The sequence below is a fragment of the Boleophthalmus pectinirostris genome, unplaced genomic scaffold (genome assembly GCF_026225935.1).
Source record: "Boleophthalmus pectinirostris isolate CB_2022bp ecotype Guang Dong unplaced genomic scaffold, ASM2622593v1 HiC_scaffold_14, whole genome shotgun sequence".
NCBI classification, from domain to species: Eukaryota; Metazoa; Chordata; class Actinopteri; order Gobiiformes; family Gobiidae; genus Boleophthalmus; species Boleophthalmus pectinirostris.
In genome coordinates this window covers 13,402,355-13,419,848 of record NW_026571047.1, presented here as the reverse complement: position 1 = coordinate 13,419,848, position 17,494 = coordinate 13,402,355, and the positions used below count along the sequence as shown (strand labels likewise).

Sequence of the window (17,494 nt, the reverse complement as noted above, 5' to 3'; positions counted from 1 at the left end):
CCCCATTTATTTTACAGCAACAAACCAAACCCTTCTAACAAAGAGCTCTACGTATTGTTATGTTTCAAACGCCCAGTTCACTCAAAACCCTTTGAAACATATAACGGACATGCAGTGTACTGTGTATTGTACGCTGCATTGTACTGTGTATTGTACGCTGCATTGTACTGTGCATTGTACTCTGCATTGCACTGTATTTAACTGTTTGTGTGACAAACTACTCTACATGTGAATAGTCTCAGATGTCAGGGTGCCACATAAGCAGGTTTCAGTGAGACGAGAAGGAGATAGTAAACATTTTTATGAGCTTCTATTCAAAGTAAAGTTTGTAATAAACATAGACACTTGAGTAACTCTCTATGTGTTGTTTAATTATTAGTATACACTACATCCTCAACTTGTTCTGCCTGTCAGTGTGTCCTGACATACACACATCATTACCAACCTGTATCAGCACCTAGTTTCCAAAACAGGGTGTGCTCTGAAGTCAGAGGACACTGCTCGTGTGTATCTTATAATTACAGAGCAACTTACCAACAAAAAATACCTGCAAAGTTAATTACATTACGCTAAAGTCAACATTTCAAAAAATTTCCCAGATTATCCAAATTCAAATTGTATTAAGAAAAAACTGTTTAAATATATAAGAAAAAGCAAAGTTTATTAAGAAAAAAAAAAACCTAAAATTCCAAAGGGTCTTTTTATATGAGATCAAAGTAAAGCCACTGTACACCACTTAATACACAAAGAGAACTGTTATACAGCCTTAGTTGATATAATGTGTTTTAAAATAAGTCACTTATGAGAGGTTTTACAAAGAAGGACATCAAGAGGAGAGGGTACCGGGTGACCTGGTGTTTGGGGTGTAAACTTCCAGAAGAGCCAAGCAGAAAATATGCCCACAATTAAGCAATACAGAAACAAAGAAGAAATCGTGTTTTTCAGCAAATACTGTACAATTCATTCATAAACAAAAACATCCTATTCAAATTCAATTTAAAGATTCCTATAATGATGTTTTGCTTTCTCCAGAAATGAAGACTGCAAGGGGATCTTCTCTAATTCCACATTGTTCAAAAATAAGAAGCGACAGTCCTGCAAATTTAAAAACATACAAGTTAACATAATGCCCTTTAATAAAAAAAAGAAAAAAAAGAAAGTTAAGATTTAAAGGTGCATGGCATAACATTTCTAGTGGAGGGTCTACCACCTGCTTGTCTCCATGGAAATATTATAGTTTTGTCTAGAATGTTCCACAGTATAGATTAAACCTATATATTGCAAGTTAGACAAGTAGGTTGCAGCATTAAGCTACATTATGGTTCAGATCTGTGGAGAGTCGTCTCTATTCACAGAAATAAATACTGTATTTTTGAGCAATAGAAACACCCGTAAAGAAGAAGTGCCAGATAAGATATGTTTAATGTCACACCATGGAACATTCCAGGCAAATTAATAACATCTCCATGGAGACAAGAAGGTAGCGGACTCTCCATCAGAATAGTTATGCAGTGCACCTTTACGACTGAAGATAAGAGTTCAGATAAAGTTCTTACTGAAACAAGGAGCCTGACATCTCATCTACAAAGCCGCCTAAAAGGAAACAAAAGATAATTGGTCAAGTTACGTAAAATTGTAATTGTTTATATTTATAGGTGTTACCTGGTGAGCAAATCGTATCACAAAACAAGGGGCAGATATAGCAGGATGTGCATTCCTGTAAACACATTAGAAGTTGTTACAGATAGTGTATTTGATAGGTATTTTTGATAAATATTTTAGACATTACTTGACACTGTTGACAAGGTTCTGACTCATCCCCATCTTCACAGGGGCAATGGCCACAGTTCGCTGCGCAGTACTACATAACAAAAAGAACAAATAAACGTCAGGCTGTTTTCACTGTAAATAACAGGAACAAACGGGAGTTTTTACTTACATCACAAATTGTGCAAACGTTACATATTGAGCCTGATTGGAAGTCAAGTCCACCTGCTGTGGCTTCCTCTCCTTTAACTTCAAAATCATCTAAATAACAGAAGGCAGAACATTACCACCTTACCTAAGCTTGAACCGGAGTTTGTTGTGATTGAATGCTGAAAGTTACAAAAGGATTCTGAATTGTTATGACAAAAACAGATTAAGTTACCACATGTAACAGTTTAAAGCTTTATCTTAGCATCTGACAGCAGGGGGATCTGTCGAACTGGCTTTGGTCTTTGTAAACCTGTCAGCTTAACTCTATAACATGAGATTCTGTGGTATGCTCAGAATTCACTTCCTCTGTGAAATGAGTGAAAGCTGCCATGTACGCAATATATTCTGAAGTGAAAATAAAACTGTGTTAACAAACAAACAAACAGTACAATATTAAATCACTTATAAACAAGATTACATTGGATTTATATAATGCCTATCAAGACACCCAAAGTGCTTTGCAGTGCATTATTCATTCACTCCCCACTGAGGGAACAGACTGGGGTAGATTTAGTATTCAGTTAAAACAACTTGTAGTATTTTCACATTCCAAATACTTTTTACTCTTACAGTTACTAAATGACATTATTTAGTCAAGTTTATTTAGTCTGTTTACTTGTTTTAATATTGCTATTTTAAGGGAGCTATTAGTTTATATGAGTATAATTTGGCTACTCAGTTAATTGCAAGGTATTATTATATATATTATACACATATTTTGGAAAGTGATATTTGTTTTACTGTATTTAATCCATGTGAAGGCTGACAGTGTGTCTTTTATTTCACTGTTGTACCACTTTAAACAGCTCACCCCAAAGTCTTCAGTCTAAATCAAACCAAAACATTATTGTTACAGGATGTACAAATGTACCTTTACTGCTTGTACATTGTATGAATGTTTTTTGTTTGAGTATTTTGGCAGCATACACACTGATAACTCCAGTCTATTTTAGGACAGCTATGCCTGGCACTAGAATGACCTACATAAGTGACAAAAGCTTCTTCACAGAACAGAAGCAATAATATTAATAAAGATTTCAATATAAAGGCAAACTTCCTGAATTAAATTGTAACCTACAACAGTGGTAATTTTGTCTGTCAATTATTTTATTTAGTTTCTGTCAACATAATAAAGATTCAATGTTCATGAAAACTAAACTAAATCTAAATAAAAAGTAATTAATGAAAAATAAAATAATGACTACATTTCAACAACATGTAGAGACCCTGCGAGTCATACCTTCAATTTCATCTTCAGCTTCCTCCTCTTCATCTGGGACATCATCTTCCTCTTCTTCAGTTTCATCTGCAGTTTCAACCACATCCTCCTCATCCTCTTCATCATCCTCTTCTTCCTCTTCAGTCTCATCCTCTTCTTCTGCTTCTTCCTCATCTTCATCTTCTATGTCGTCATCATCATCATCATCAGCTTCCTCCTCCTCTTCCTCCACTGCTTCTTCCTCCTCCTCCTCTGCTTCTTCCTCCTCCTCTTCCTCTACTATTTCTTCCTCCTCCTCTTCCTCTTCTTCCTCTACTGTTTCTTCCTCCTCCTCTTCCTCTTCTTCCTGTACTGCTTCTTCCTCCTCCTCTTCCTCCTCTTCCTCTACTGCTTCTTCCTCCTCCTCTTCCTCCACTGCTTCTTCCTCCTCTTCCTCCTCCTCCTCTTTTGCTTCTTCTTCACCTTCATCTTCAGTGTCCTCTTCATCCCCTTCTTCTTCCTCATTTTCTCCATCCTCAACTATATCCTCTTCTACAGTAGTTTGATCTTCTCCTTCATCAGCAGCTTCGCCCTCCTCCTCATCATCCTCTGCATCCTCTGGTTCTTCTTCTTTGACTGCTTCTTTCTCTTCCGCATCTTCTGCTGCTTCTTCCTCCTTTGTTTCAGTGCCCTTCTCTTCTTTCTCAACCTCCTCTTCTTCCTCTGTGCCTTCCTCTACAGATTCCTCAGTATTATCATCATCCTCTGCTTCTTCTTCATCCACCTCCTCTGCCTCTTCACCGGCCTCTTCTTCTGTACCAGTTTCTTGTACTTCTCCCTCTTCCTCAGTTGCTTCGCCAAATTCTGCTACAACATCCTCTTTGCTTTCAACATCTTCCACTTCTTGTGCGCTCACTGTGCGGGCCTGAAATGGGCACAGGAGCGCAAACAAAAGACAGACAAGCCAGAAGTTCTTATTAGCCATATTAAAAGTCCAATCACTTCACCAATTCATATATTATTAGTTATCGTTTGGTATAAAAGAAATCAATGTAGTTTAAAAGAAGACCGCCTGCTCCCCTGAGTAGTGGAAACAAACTGAAGTGTGCTGTGTGCTTGTGCATTTGTATGTGAGTGAGTGACAGAGGCACATGGCCAGAACAGAGAGCCACACATGCCCTTAACCCAGTGTATTACAGGAGAGAGTGTGGAGACATGGAAGGGGGGAGGGGAAGCGGAGAAGGAAGGGGGACATGGGAGGGGACTCAGGGGTCAAAGAACATGTGAACATGAGAGAAGATCAGCTCACTTTCACACACTATACTTCATCAAACTACATTGAAAAGGTCTAAAGTGCTGATTCGTGTAATGGCAAAAGCAACTGTTCAGTAATGCCAAAGACTATACATTCTCATTCAGTCAGTGTCACGAACACCTGGAATCATGATTTGGTCTTTGTTCATTCACTTAAAAAATCCTTTCATTAATCAAGGTCATATGGCAGAATGATGCATGCCATAGATGTAAGGAGGAAATGGAGAAGGCGGCACACGTGTGACATGTGCCCATACAGATATGCCACAGACATATTTAACACTGTGTACTTTTGACTCTGCATTATCAAATTGAATCATGGGTATTAAAGGTGTGCTGTGCATGGCTGAGGATTTCATCATTTAAAATTTACAAAAACAAGAACCATGCAGGTTGGTGCGTGTCCAGTCCAGACGCCCGGACAACGCTCAGAAAGCTGAAAGTGATGACACTTGTGCACAGTGCGGGCCATTAGAGCAGCAGACAGGTGGCACATGAGCTATTTACAGTAAAGTCCCTTTGAATGCTGTACTCTGTGACCTTCAATAGTGTTACTCTAAAGTACTATGCACATGCCACTGCTCCAGACATCGCCAAGTCAGTCCAGGGGTATTCTTTCTTTAAAGTGCATGGTGCAGTAAAGGCACATATCTGTGAAAGTGTGTTAATAGGTAAATATGAAAATGCATCATGTACAACTAACCTTTTTACACATTTAACAAGCTGCTATTAATATTAATTAATACTCAATAACAAACAATATTACTTTTATTTTCATAAAAAATAAAAACATTTTAAAAAATTATTATTTTAAGATGCTTTTAACTCCTCAAGGGGATAAAGACATTTCCAAACCAAATTTTGCATAGGGCAAAATAATTACACATTTAAAAATGTTATGTTTTAGTTAATGCTTGAAGTCAATTCCATAATCCAATGGCCACTGCAGACTCATTATGTAGACTGAGTTGACAAATCAGGTGAATCTGTGATAAGGAGCATATCAAACCAGGTCAACGTAACAGAGACTAAAGCACATAGAAGTGTAGTTAAACTGGATTTGTGACATGTATATATGTTAAACATAAATACCTCTTGAGACAGGAGGGGCCCGAGCTGGTTTGAAAGTGCCACTTTGCACCAATGTGTCAACAATCCAGCTTAACGCATTAGAACAGTACTCCATCTACAAGAAAGAGCAAAATTACATTTAAAGGTGCACTAGGTACATTTTAACGGGTCCACTGCCCACTTGAATGCAAGGAAATGGTATTGCTTTGCCTGAAATGTTCCACAGTATGGCATTAAACACATTACTCATCTTGCATTTCTTCAATTACCTGTGTTTTGATTGCTAACAATATCTTAAAGAACATTCATTATTACTGTGAGCAGGCCCATCTCTCCATAGATTTGCTAGTTTCCATGGAGATTAATAATTTTAACAGCATACTGTGAAACATTCCATGCAAAGTAAGAACATGTCAGTGGGACACATATAACTTAAAATAGGCAACTACTTTTGTAATATGTGTAATAAAAATAGATACTACTCTGTAGATTTAAAAAAATCCCACCTCATTCTCCAAAGTCCTGAGCCTCATATCAATGTCCCTTGTTTCAGTCAAATGTTTCATCACATTATCCACTCTATAAAAAAATAATTTAAAAAAATCATTGTGTATTGCATCATTGTTTTTAAATCCACCTGTCAGATATACATACTTGGCTGACATCCTTTTGAGACGCTCAGAGTCACTGTTTTTCTGAATCTTGTTCTGTGTTGTGAGGAAGTCTTCCTTCTGTATGGTTTCCCATGTCATTAATCGATTAGCTGCTTTTCCTCTTAATTCCAAGACTTTGCCAATAAAGCACAAATTACTATATTGCTTTGTGTGCAAAGATATATCCATAGCATCATGAAGCATAACCACATTATTTACTTAATACAATCTTACCAAAGTGATAAACCTTGACAGAGGGCACTTTGCGGATTTTTCTTCTGATAAAAAGATTAATGTGGGAGAGGATGATGAAAGGTGGGGCCAGAGAGGGTCTGGAATGGTACTCTACGATCAGGTTGTAACGCTGAAACTTCCAATAGATGTCGCTGTTGGCTTGCACCTCAGAGAAGGTGTAGCTACATGGACAAACTCAAGTCACTACAACGTTGAAGAGGGATTATAATTCATTGTAATTCAAAGTTATTTTTACCTGAACATGGCAATGAGCAAATTTATGAGCAGGATGTTTGTGACCAAAAGATAAATGACCAATAAAATGACCACAAGCCAGTTACTGTGTTCGAGCCGACAGGGTTCTGCCCCTTCCTGAATCAAGGTGATGTTATCTGTGCAAGGCATGTCCCATTCCTTGGCGAAGACTGACAGAAAAACATAAAATATAACATTAAAGCATTGTATTGAGTTGTGTCATCTTCAGAATGAAAAAAAAAATGCTACAAAACCAGAACTGCAGAAACTTACCATCCATCTCTTCTACTGGAATCTGTCCAAAAATGTGCAAATAGGGCCTGTAGAAAACTCTGCGAAAGATGCGGTCCCAGCGAGGGTCATAGGCATAAATCAGAGCCTGATTGGCTACACCATACGCCATAAGCCAAATACCAAGGAAGAAGAGGAAGAAGAAGATGTCCTTCATCTATGAGGGGAAAGAAACAGATTTACAAACCTGTCTCCTAGAATACAGACTTCAATGCGATGTGTAAGGATATACCATCTTTCCAACAATAATGATTTTTGGTCCAAGTTGTTTGTGAATGGCAAAAATATGAATGAGACGTAGGGTGAACACCATGTAGTCAATGCACAGGACATCGCGGCCAAATCCATAAGACAGGGGAAACATCCTAGAACACATATACAGGAATAACGTGTAATGTCTCCCTCTAGTGGCCAAATGTGACCCACACTAATAACATACTACAATCTCATAATGTAAAAATAGATGTCAATTACATGTGTAATAATGGTAATAGTAATAGTTTTATACCTGCAAATGAGCCCAATGATGAACAGTGCAATTGCAGTGAGGTCACATTTGTTCCATACATCCTGAATATACACTCTTAGTCTTTGCCTCAATGATACAGCACCCTGAAAGAAAGTCTAAAGGGGAAAAAAATACTTGTTTAAATAATAGATACTAAAAGATACAATAAAAGATAAAAGATACAATCAAGTTTTTTTTTTGTTTGACTAAAATGCATCAAAAATACTTTACTTTCTCACCTCTCTGATCTCCTCACACACAATAGTGAACACCCAGAAGTACAGAAGGTACTCTGTCTTGGCAGGACCATGAGGCGGCGGGGACTTAAAATCCACCAGCAAAACATAGGCATAGAGCAGCAGGAAAAGGAAGTACATTAACACATTGCCCAAAAAAGCGGTGACAGGTGCAAACCAGAACTGACGCCACCGTGACACTATGAAGGGCCGCTTAGGGGGTATGTAATACTGAGGTGTCCCTAAAAAAATGTTACATACAACAGTGTTTTCTTTCCAGTAGAATTTGATTAGATATGTCCATTAATGTTGAGTCATACCTTTAATAGCACTGTTCCACTGTTGAGAGTTTGGGTCTTGGTCATCAGCCTCACTAAAAAAAATAACATATGACTCATTTTCTTCCTTTCAGGTTCCTCTTGAGTGTTGCAACAAAAATGACCAGCCTAGAGTGATTCAAACATTCGTCTTCCCAGGAGAGGTAATACTTACATGTGTTTGATGTCTGAGAAAGAGAAGACTGTAGCACCATAAAGGCTTTCATTATCTCGAAGGGGACAATCCTCTTGTGGCTTTTTATCACTCTCTCGGTGTTGCTCATCTTGTTTTCTGGTTACAATATGAAATTATTTAATATATTTATTAATTAAGCCATTTCCTTTAGCACTGTGACACTGACCTGAATGAGATCAAGTTGGTGTAGCACAGCACAGGGCAGAAGAAGGTGAGCAGCAGCTTCCACACCTCTGTGTCTCTCCTCATGTCCCCCCACCAAATCTGGGACAGCAGCGACTGGGAGTGGAAACAGGGTTACAAAACAATACGAGACAATGAACACTGCCTTTAAATACAAAAAGCTACAGTATGCAGCTTTCACCTGCACGCCATCATGGCTGAAGAAAAGCCGTGCATCAGCACTCATGCCCATCTGAAGACATGTTGTCCCACCCCAAACTGAAGATTTTCTAATGAGCAGAGTAAAAGAGCGACTCTCATCGCTCCGATAGCAAGAGCTGAAAATATCTTAGGGAAAAAAATAGAGGATTTTAGGGTTTTAAAACCACATAAAAAATAAAACATTGCCTGGTTCAACTTTACCATGTGCAAGGTATTCAAACTTTTGGGTGAGCTCTTTCATTGAGAGTTTGGTTTCAGTTTCAGTTTCCAGTTTAGACAGCTCTCTCAAAATCTTACAGCCACTCAGAGCACTGAGTACAGACTCCCCTGCCTGGAAGTTGCACATAAAAAATATAAAGTAAATACAGTAAATAACAAAAATGCTACAGAAGTGCAGTTAGTGGGTAGATTATTTTTTGAGCAAATAATGAGATCTACCAGCTCCCAAAACAGAGTGGCCATCTCATCACGATTCTGCAGCACGGCCCAGACAAACAGGGAAGCCCAGGGAAACAAGCAGCGCTTTTCACGGTACAGGCACTCTCCACGCAGGATCTTACTGACACTCTGCAGAGAAGGAAAGAGGAAAATAGTACATTCATATTGTAATGACAAACAAATATTAATAGCCTATATCCATAATATGTTTTAGCCGTTGGATGAAAGGATCACAATTTTAAAGAAGAAATTTACCTTTATCGCACGTCGTCTTGATACCCATCGTTCTACACCCACAGCTTCAAGGTAAAATGGTTGGCATACATCTCCCATCAGGAGCTCCAATACTCCCGATACCTTAACAACATAGTTTAGAAAACATGTTTCTGCTGTGCCTCACTTGTATTACACATCAGGTTTACCTCAAAGAGTGTAATATCCAATTCGGGACTAGTGGGGGGCTTCTCCGCAGTGAATTGGGTGGGGGAGATAGGCGCGTTTGTTAAGGGACCGTTAACTGTAGTTCCATGGCGCTCCTGTAGGCGGCGCTGTAGTAAATGGTAAAGAACAGTGCCCTCAGCCACTGAACGGTACAAGGTTTCCAGTCGTCCATACGTTAGATATTCCAGGATGCTGAAACCATTCTCTGTGAAAAGGCGGACGAACTTGGGCTTATCATTGATAAGGGCATCTGTCATGGATTCTTCCAAGTCATCATACTACACAAATAAATGAAACAAAATATCTGTTGACAAAATAATTTTCTGAATATTAGTAACACAGACTACACAGGAGATGTGACACACCTTCCACTGAATGTCTCCATTGAACAGTTCGCTCTTGGCAATATCTACCCTGTTCCATGTGACCGCTAACTTCAACTCTTCATTATAAGGATTGTCATCAATGGACTCTCGCTGTTTACTTGCTGAAAACATACACCACATATATGAAAACTTTATATAGGACTAAATCTGATATGACAAGAAATAAAGTAAAACTCACCACCAACTAAAGATTTAAGCAGTACAGTGTCAAAATCATTTGGGCCTTCTTGCTCTCCATGGTAAATTGTAATAAATCCTCTGTTATTGTAGATGTTCAATGCCTGTGTGTCAGGTTAAAATGTAATTATCCTTGATTAGATAAATCCTTAGATCAAACAAACACAATTGTAATACTGAAATTTTAGCCATGAGAGGGAAGCAGAATCAACCAACTCAATATATTAAAGACTGCTACATAGAATAACAAAAGCAATACTGTAGCAGTCATTATGAAGAACACAGTTAAATAAATAGATAGCTATACATTAAGTACATTTTAAATATAAAAGTATAGTAGTAAATAAGTATAAATTCTCAGAACTCAGATCTAAATAACCAACAACTTATTTTACTAAGGAAAAGGGTACAGTTCAATCTCATTTACATGTATAAAATAATTTAAAATCATTTCCTTGCTTAGTATAACTGCAATGTAACATTATATCAGGACAGATTTTGGCACTGGCGAGCTTCTGTACTGAACTGAGTTGAGTAGACATTTTAAAAGCCTGTACCTGCTCAACCAGTTTTTCTGTGTCTGGCTCAGAGGGGAAGTACTTCTTTACTCTCTCGGCCAGCCGCTCCTTCAGATCCACACTGGGGCCTGCCTCACTGTCGCCCTCCCCAGACGACTGTGTCACAGGAGCAGAGGACAGGTTCTCCAAGACATCACTCAAGAAGTCTGCCACACCCCCAGAGCCTGCCAACACCAACCAGGGCATGGCGTTTTTCAGAGACTGGTCCACTCTCTGTCAAGCATAAACTTCTCATTATGTCTGAATATTGGACCAATTCAGGAGTAATGAGACGGCATATACCTCTAGCATGTTAGCTTCTCCTGACACCAGCATACACAGTACAGGAATGTCAATGCTCCCGCTACCTACAAAAAATAAATACAAAAAAGATTCACACATATGTATGGAAAACATTATTTTGCATTAAATATGTAACTATTCTGCAAATACAGCTTGCTTTTACGTGTTGGAGCCATGTCTATGTTTCATGTAGGGGCATGCACTATCCGGCAGCAAATTCCTAAAGAACCCACCACCAGAGGGCCGATCTGGAGCAATGTTAGACAGTATCTTACCTTTTGTTTTCAGAAAAATAGCTCTGTTGTTGAGTATATAGTTTATAATAAGAGAAATCTTTACCCTAAAAAGGTACAGTTTGTCTCTTGCCACAGTAGGTTATTATTACTCTGACATTATTTTTAGTTGTGCAAATTACATGTCGTGACACCCACCCCAGATTCCTGTGCGCTGATGAGAGATGTAGTCTTCCAGTTTTGCCCTGAAGCCTGTTTCCCCTCCAGGTCGCCCTACGCTCCCATCATCCACCAGCAGGAAGGCCTGGTAGTTGTTGTCCAGACAACAAGACCCTCGCATTGAATTCTGGACATGGTACTTTGCAGGAAAGCTACCCTGAGGGAATAGTCACACATTGATTGTCAAATTGTCAAGACATTTGTTTGACTTGTTTTTCGTATAAATGCATTGTGTGTGTTTATAAGCGTAATGAGAAATGTGAAAACTATTCAACCTGAGGATTAACAAGCTGATCCCGGTTGTGCACAAGTCCCCACGGAGCGATGCCCAAGGCCACCACTTTGTTGGTGGTGACAGAAGAGGCTGCTGTGGCATGATCTCTGACAGCTTCACCAACACACCGGCCGATGCCCTCACGCAACCCTGCGGTCATTATCCACGCTCCTGGAAGTCGAAGGGTCAAGTACAAAGGGAACAAAGCAGGAACAAAAAACACACCACTGTTAGATGTCCATGCTTTTCTGGGACATTACATGGACTTGCATTCATTTCCAGAGAGAGGGGTCCTAACTTTAACCATAATGACTGCTTAACATAAACCCTTAGATTTGTGAATAAAATGAATTATAAAAGGAACTATGTCAATGATCAATTAAAAGTTTAAATAAAATAAAATAAAAACACTTTAAAACATGAATTAGTTAATGCATATAACTTATATGAGACAAGAGTTCTGGGTCTAGGAAACTGTGTGTGCCACACACTCATGGAATCTGGTCCCCACAGAACTAAAGAACCTGCCCATAGCTTTAGTAGATCTGTGAAACAGTGACTTGCAGACATAACACAGACTAATCTGTATGTGTTTTAGCATCACATTACAAATGTCTCTGTCTTGTTGTGTGATTGTGATTTTTGTGTGTGTTGTGTGTGCTTTTTATGTTCTAATTTTATTAACTACTACAGTTTATATTCACTGATCTTTAATGTCTTCATGCCATGTGTGATGGACTGAATGTTTTGTACCTATGTCCTGTTTTTTTGTCTTCCCATAGACTTACTAATGGGACTATGCATGAAAAGGAGACTGCATGACTAACTCTGGCACATTTACATGTTATACTAACACATGTTGATTACTGTGCACTATCCCATATTTAATAAATAAAAATAAACAAATTCAGTGGATATTGCTATGTTTGTCTGAATTGTTGACTTGTCATGTGATGTTCAGAAAGGGCTTACATAAACAGTTGTTTCAGACCAATCATTTTTTATAGAAAAAGAAAATATATTGTTTTCTATGTGAACAAAGAAAATAAAACATTAATTCACTCAACTTCAATTAACATTAAACCAAGTTGAACCATTTACCGTATGGAAACCTGATTATTTGTCCCCCAAAAGCAAAGCTCCCCATGAGTTGTTTGAGTATAAAGATTTCAAAACTAGAATGTGACACTTGCACACCTACACAAAACCTGCAGGGGAATAAAAAAGATTCCTTTCTAATACTGAACCATGTCATTGTGTTATGACCTTATGTGATGGTTTGTATGTTTACCTGGGTCCTAAAGAGAAGAGCTACTGGGATTGACCTCCTCTGACTATTGCACTGTGCCACCTGTACTCGCCACGGAAGCGGGAGGAAATGACTATTGTTGTACCAAATTAGAACCTGACCTCCTCTGGGAGTCATACGGTCAAATGTTCACAGTTTATGTATTACATGTATTTTTTCCAGTTGTAGGTTTAGTAATCAACAAAATGTAAAAATGCATTGAAAAAATTCACATCACAAATTGTAATAAAAAGTTATATAAATGGCATTTCATCATGTTTATTGTAAATGGTGACCAAAACCTTTGCTCTGTGTGTTGTACCTGTGCTTTGTGATGCCTTCACCAGCCCCTGTCTGATGACCTCACGGACCCAGGTTTTCACCTTGGCCCGGCCCTCTCCTCCCACCACGGACACCACCAGGTTTGGAGCAGGAAGTTTCCAGTTGACAGTCATGAGTGTGTAAACCATAGAGGGGGGCGTATCCCATGACAACCGCAAGAACTATTCACCCATATAAGCAGACCACAGAGCATAAAGAGACAGCATTACAAAGGGATTCAAGGCTCAAATCAATATTTACTGAAGTCATCACATTTTCTTAGAAACTAAAACTAAATCAAGTGTGTGTCTTAAATCACATCAACACATTCTACAGCCCACACCTGCAGCTGAATAGAGATATTGACACAAGAAAAATGTGTATTCTTAAAAAAAAAAATTGTAAAAAAAAAATTGTGCGATTGTTTCAAAGTAAAGAGAATGGACTAACATAAATGAAGTGGAAATGAAATGGCACCTACATAGCTCTGCCTCTTACTGGCTCCAGCAAACTGCAGTTCTCCAAAGGCGTCTGTGGGGTATTCAGACGAGTGCTGGGCGCTGTCCCAGTGGTTGACAATGGCAGTGCTGAAGAAGTCTCCCAGAGCCACAGATGCGTGGTCATCTCTCCGACCTCCACACTGGCACAAGTTACCATTACTGAGAGCAAAGAGAACAGGTCACCTTTGGGAATGACATACAGGGCCTACCACTAAAATGTATGTGCTTTTGTTCTTTCAAACATTGTAAAGACCATCACCTGAAGGAATCCTCAACAAAAGTGGAGCAAACTCTTTTTTTGAAGATTTTAGGGATCCAGCTCTGCAAACAAACACATTACAATTACACTATGCTGTTGCCATCTCAAACTCTAGTTCAGGCTGTTTGAACAAGAAACACTGACCCTGACTTTGAGAGCAACCTGTTGATATGATGGTGAGATATGTGCTCCCTAAACACCTGGTTGTGACTTCTTGCAGGGGCCTGTAGACTCAGCTCCAACAGCTGTGTACTAGTTGTGTCCAGTCAGCTGCACTGTGCTATGACTTCTCAATTCATTGTACAACCCTTTAACAACAATGTAATAACCCATTTTACAGTTCAGTCAGTTTAGCTAAATTTGACTGGCCTACATTACAACCAGTATATTAGCCTGAATATTATTTGATTTTGTTTTCAGTGAATTCTTGGCACAAAACACCCACCCAAGTCTAAATGTTGTCAACCTCTCTATCTATTATTAACCTATGATAATTAAGACCTGAAACAATAATGTGCAGTGCTCAACAGGATATTTGATACACGTGGACTCTACAACAGTGGGGGAAGTGCAATAGAGGATGCAAAAAAATCTTGCCGTCTTAAAAGAGCCCATATTTCGCTATTTTCTGATCTATGTTTTAATGTTGTTTTCTCATCACAAAAACATACCTGGAGTAGTGTTTTGTTTCATTCCCACACAAACCCTGCAAATTTAGGCTGAGTTGTTCTCCCAAACTAAAAACACTCTGTTCACTGTTCAACTGTGATGTCATGTGGTAATACAGGAGGTGCTCCATTGTGTTTTTAAACTCCACATATGCTTACTAGAAACATCTGGATCATTTAAGCCCTGGAATATCAATAAACCCTTAACTAGTGAACAAAAGGTAAAAGGTAGCTATTAACTTGAAAACTACCACATCACAAGGTGGAACAGAGTGTTTGTGAGAATGAAACAAAACACAACTTTGGGTATGTTTTTCGGAACATGGCTTAAACCTGACAAGAATTAATTCTACGTAATGTAGGACCTTAAAAGAAGCCTCCTGCTGCAGTGCTGTGAAACCATCAGTCTCTTTATTGACTCGTCAGCGCGCTGGTCACTCACAGACTGACTGAGGTGATGCGGAGTCTATCTGTGGCTGCATTCCTCCACTTTCCATCGTGCGCATTTTACTTTGACATATCAACATCACTTTTTGCTACTTAAGGAAGAAGTTCATAAATGTGTTACTTTTGGAGTAGCAGCTACACATAAAAGGATAACGTGAGCTACAGTAGATTATGTTATAGCACGCATTTTCCGCAAAAAGCTAACTTCCGGCAATTGAAACCACGATAAGCAAAACATTTCCCTAACAAAACAAGAAATGGGCGACGTGTTTTGAGGTTATTTTCTGTACCGAACGTAAAATCGTCAAGAAATGGTAAGCTCTCTGATCGGTTCTTCGTGTTTTACGTTCGTGACTTGAGGCATAAACATCTGGATTCCAACTCGAGAGCAGAAATACCCCGACGGTCTGCCTCTCAACAAACTACAGAAATGTGCGGACAGCTGCGAGCCTCGTGACACTGGTATAAAATGCAAACCAGACCCACCTGATCCTTCTCTGATTTAGTTTGGTTCCCGCTACTACCTCCTCCTTCTGCCGCGTCTCGCATGGCTGTCCCTTTTTGGCTCAGGAACAGACAGGAAAATGAGTTGTCCTCAAGTTTTGTTTGCGATCATTTCCACCGCCACAGAGGCTGGACCTGGCTAGACGCTCATCTGCGCGGGGTCACGGCCGCATCGGACTGTGGAAGACACCAACTTAGGCGGTGCAAAGCAGGCTAGCCACAGGTGAAGGTGTGGTTTGTGCAAGTCACAGTTCTCCATAGAGGCTACAAGCACAAATAGGAGTGGCTTTCAATTACACTGTCAGCGTGCCACAAGCTGTCTTTTATTTGGTTATCAGGTTTGGCCAATTCACTGAAGCACTCGGACAGTTCTTAGAAATAAGAGAAATGGATCTGCAACCTTTTCATACTTTGCAGTATCTATGGGCGGAAAGTTTAGGAGTTACCGTGGTGACACAATACACACATTAGTAAACACTGACATATAAGTTTTAATATAATCTGAAAATGCAATAAAAATACAAAATGGATTTAAACAACACATTTTTAAAAGTCTGTGATCAGTACAAGTGTTCTGTTTAGGTGTTTGTCAGCACAACCTGTTGTAATTCCAACCATGTTAACTGTTTCTGGTCAGATTGTGTTGAAATAAAACTCAGATTAAAGTCTAATTTGAGTAACAGAGCTTGTAACAGAGCAGTGCTTTCAGTTAGCTTTACACTCCAAGGGAATGTTGATCAACTTCAAAGTACCAATAGCTCACAAAGCCTCTTGCTATCTTTATGGATCTTAAAATATCTCCCTGTTGGATTACTGGCTGCATAACACCATTCGGAAAGTTGAATGCAAAATGAATGTAGCCTTTAATTAGACTAAATGTAATTATTCAGTTGAGAACTTTTCACCATTCAAAAGATAATGAACTGTAAAGGTCCTATATTACACAAAATTGACTCTTGTATCCATGTTGTTACCTCACCAAAAACATTCATTCATTCACACATGTTTGAGTAATCCTTTAGTCTGTTTACACTTTTCAAAGCTCAAAATGCTCTGTTAACAGCTAACTTTTACCCTTTATCCCGTAGAGTTCAGCAATTCTAGAGCAGAAATTATCCAAATGATTCTAGTGAAGATGGATGGAGTTTTAAAAACATTGTGGAGCAACTCCTGTATTACCACATGACATCACAGGGGGGAACAGAGAATTTTCTGTTCGAGAGAAGAACTTAACCTAATTATGTGCAAGGTTTGTGTGTTAAACGTGTGAATGTAATGAAACACAACTCCAGGTATGTTTGTGATGAGGAAACACTACCATAGATCAGGAACTAGCTCGATCTGGGCGCTTTAATTGCTATAGCAACTGTCCAAATGTTTCATCATTTGAATATAATATAATACCTAGTACTCAGCTTGCTTTGACTGCATACGATAAAAAAAAAAAAAAAAAACACATTTCCGCTGCATAAAATTTTATAATTCATAATTTATTATACTTATAGGCAATTATATAAATATAGTATGACTAACTATCCCACTGTGTCCAGACCCCCCCTTTGCACAGTTTACATTCATTGTACAGTACCAGACAGTCCGATCACACAGACAAGTTGTATGCAGTTTAAATAATAGAGACCCAGCCTCAGTCATGTAATAATGTAGTGTAACAATAATATTCCCTAAAAGCTATCTGCCATATCCTTGTGGATCATTGGCCTTCTTTGACTCATCTTTGCCGTTCTTTTTGCTGATGTTGTAGAGTGTGTTGGCCAAGTTGTGGAGCTGACATGTCCCCAGCTGGCATCCACGCTGAGGGGCCCTGCGTGGACGAAGCTTCACTGA

General features: G+C 39.0%; 2 protein-coding genes across 2 annotated transcripts; both read right to left on the bottom strand.

Moving 5' to 3' along the window:
* Positions 1–644: 644 nt before the first annotated feature.
* Positions 645–4,290, bottom strand: LOC110159799 (uncharacterized). The gene is made up of 6 exons (XM_055150240.1): positions 3,218–4,290; positions 1,940–2,028; positions 1,790–1,861; positions 1,663–1,717; positions 1,557–1,593; positions 645–1,095 (listed from the first exon to the last, which is right to left on the bottom strand). The coding sequence occupies exons 1-6, from the start codon at positions 4,158–4,160 to the stop codon at positions 1,074–1,076; spliced, it is 1,218 nt and encodes a 405-aa protein (XP_055006215.1). The 5' UTR covers positions 4,161–4,290; the 3' UTR covers positions 645–1,073.
* A 949-nt stretch (positions 4,291–5,239) lies between these two features.
* LOC110159599 (transient receptor potential cation channel subfamily M member 4-like) lies at positions 5,240–15,927 on the bottom strand. Its single transcript, XM_020924172.2, has 28 exons — positions 15,632–15,927; positions 14,031–14,092; positions 13,753–13,930; positions 13,273–13,453; positions 11,664–11,833; positions 11,368–11,545; positions 10,937–11,001; positions 10,634–10,867; positions 10,078–10,180; positions 9,879–10,000; positions 9,495–9,791; positions 9,328–9,429; positions 9,073–9,201; positions 8,836–8,965; positions 8,615–8,760; positions 8,417–8,529; positions 8,230–8,346; positions 8,058–8,110; positions 7,741–7,979; positions 7,502–7,617; positions 7,226–7,358; positions 6,976–7,150; positions 6,704–6,872; positions 6,448–6,629; positions 6,215–6,347; positions 6,067–6,139; positions 5,582–5,675; positions 5,240–5,475 (listed from the first exon to the last, which is right to left on the bottom strand). The coding sequence occupies exons 1-28, from the start codon at positions 15,692–15,694 to the stop codon at positions 5,444–5,446; spliced, it is 3,789 nt and encodes a 1,262-aa protein (XP_020779831.2). The 5' UTR covers positions 15,695–15,927; the 3' UTR covers positions 5,240–5,443.
* Positions 15,928–17,494: the final 1,567 nt, after the last annotated feature.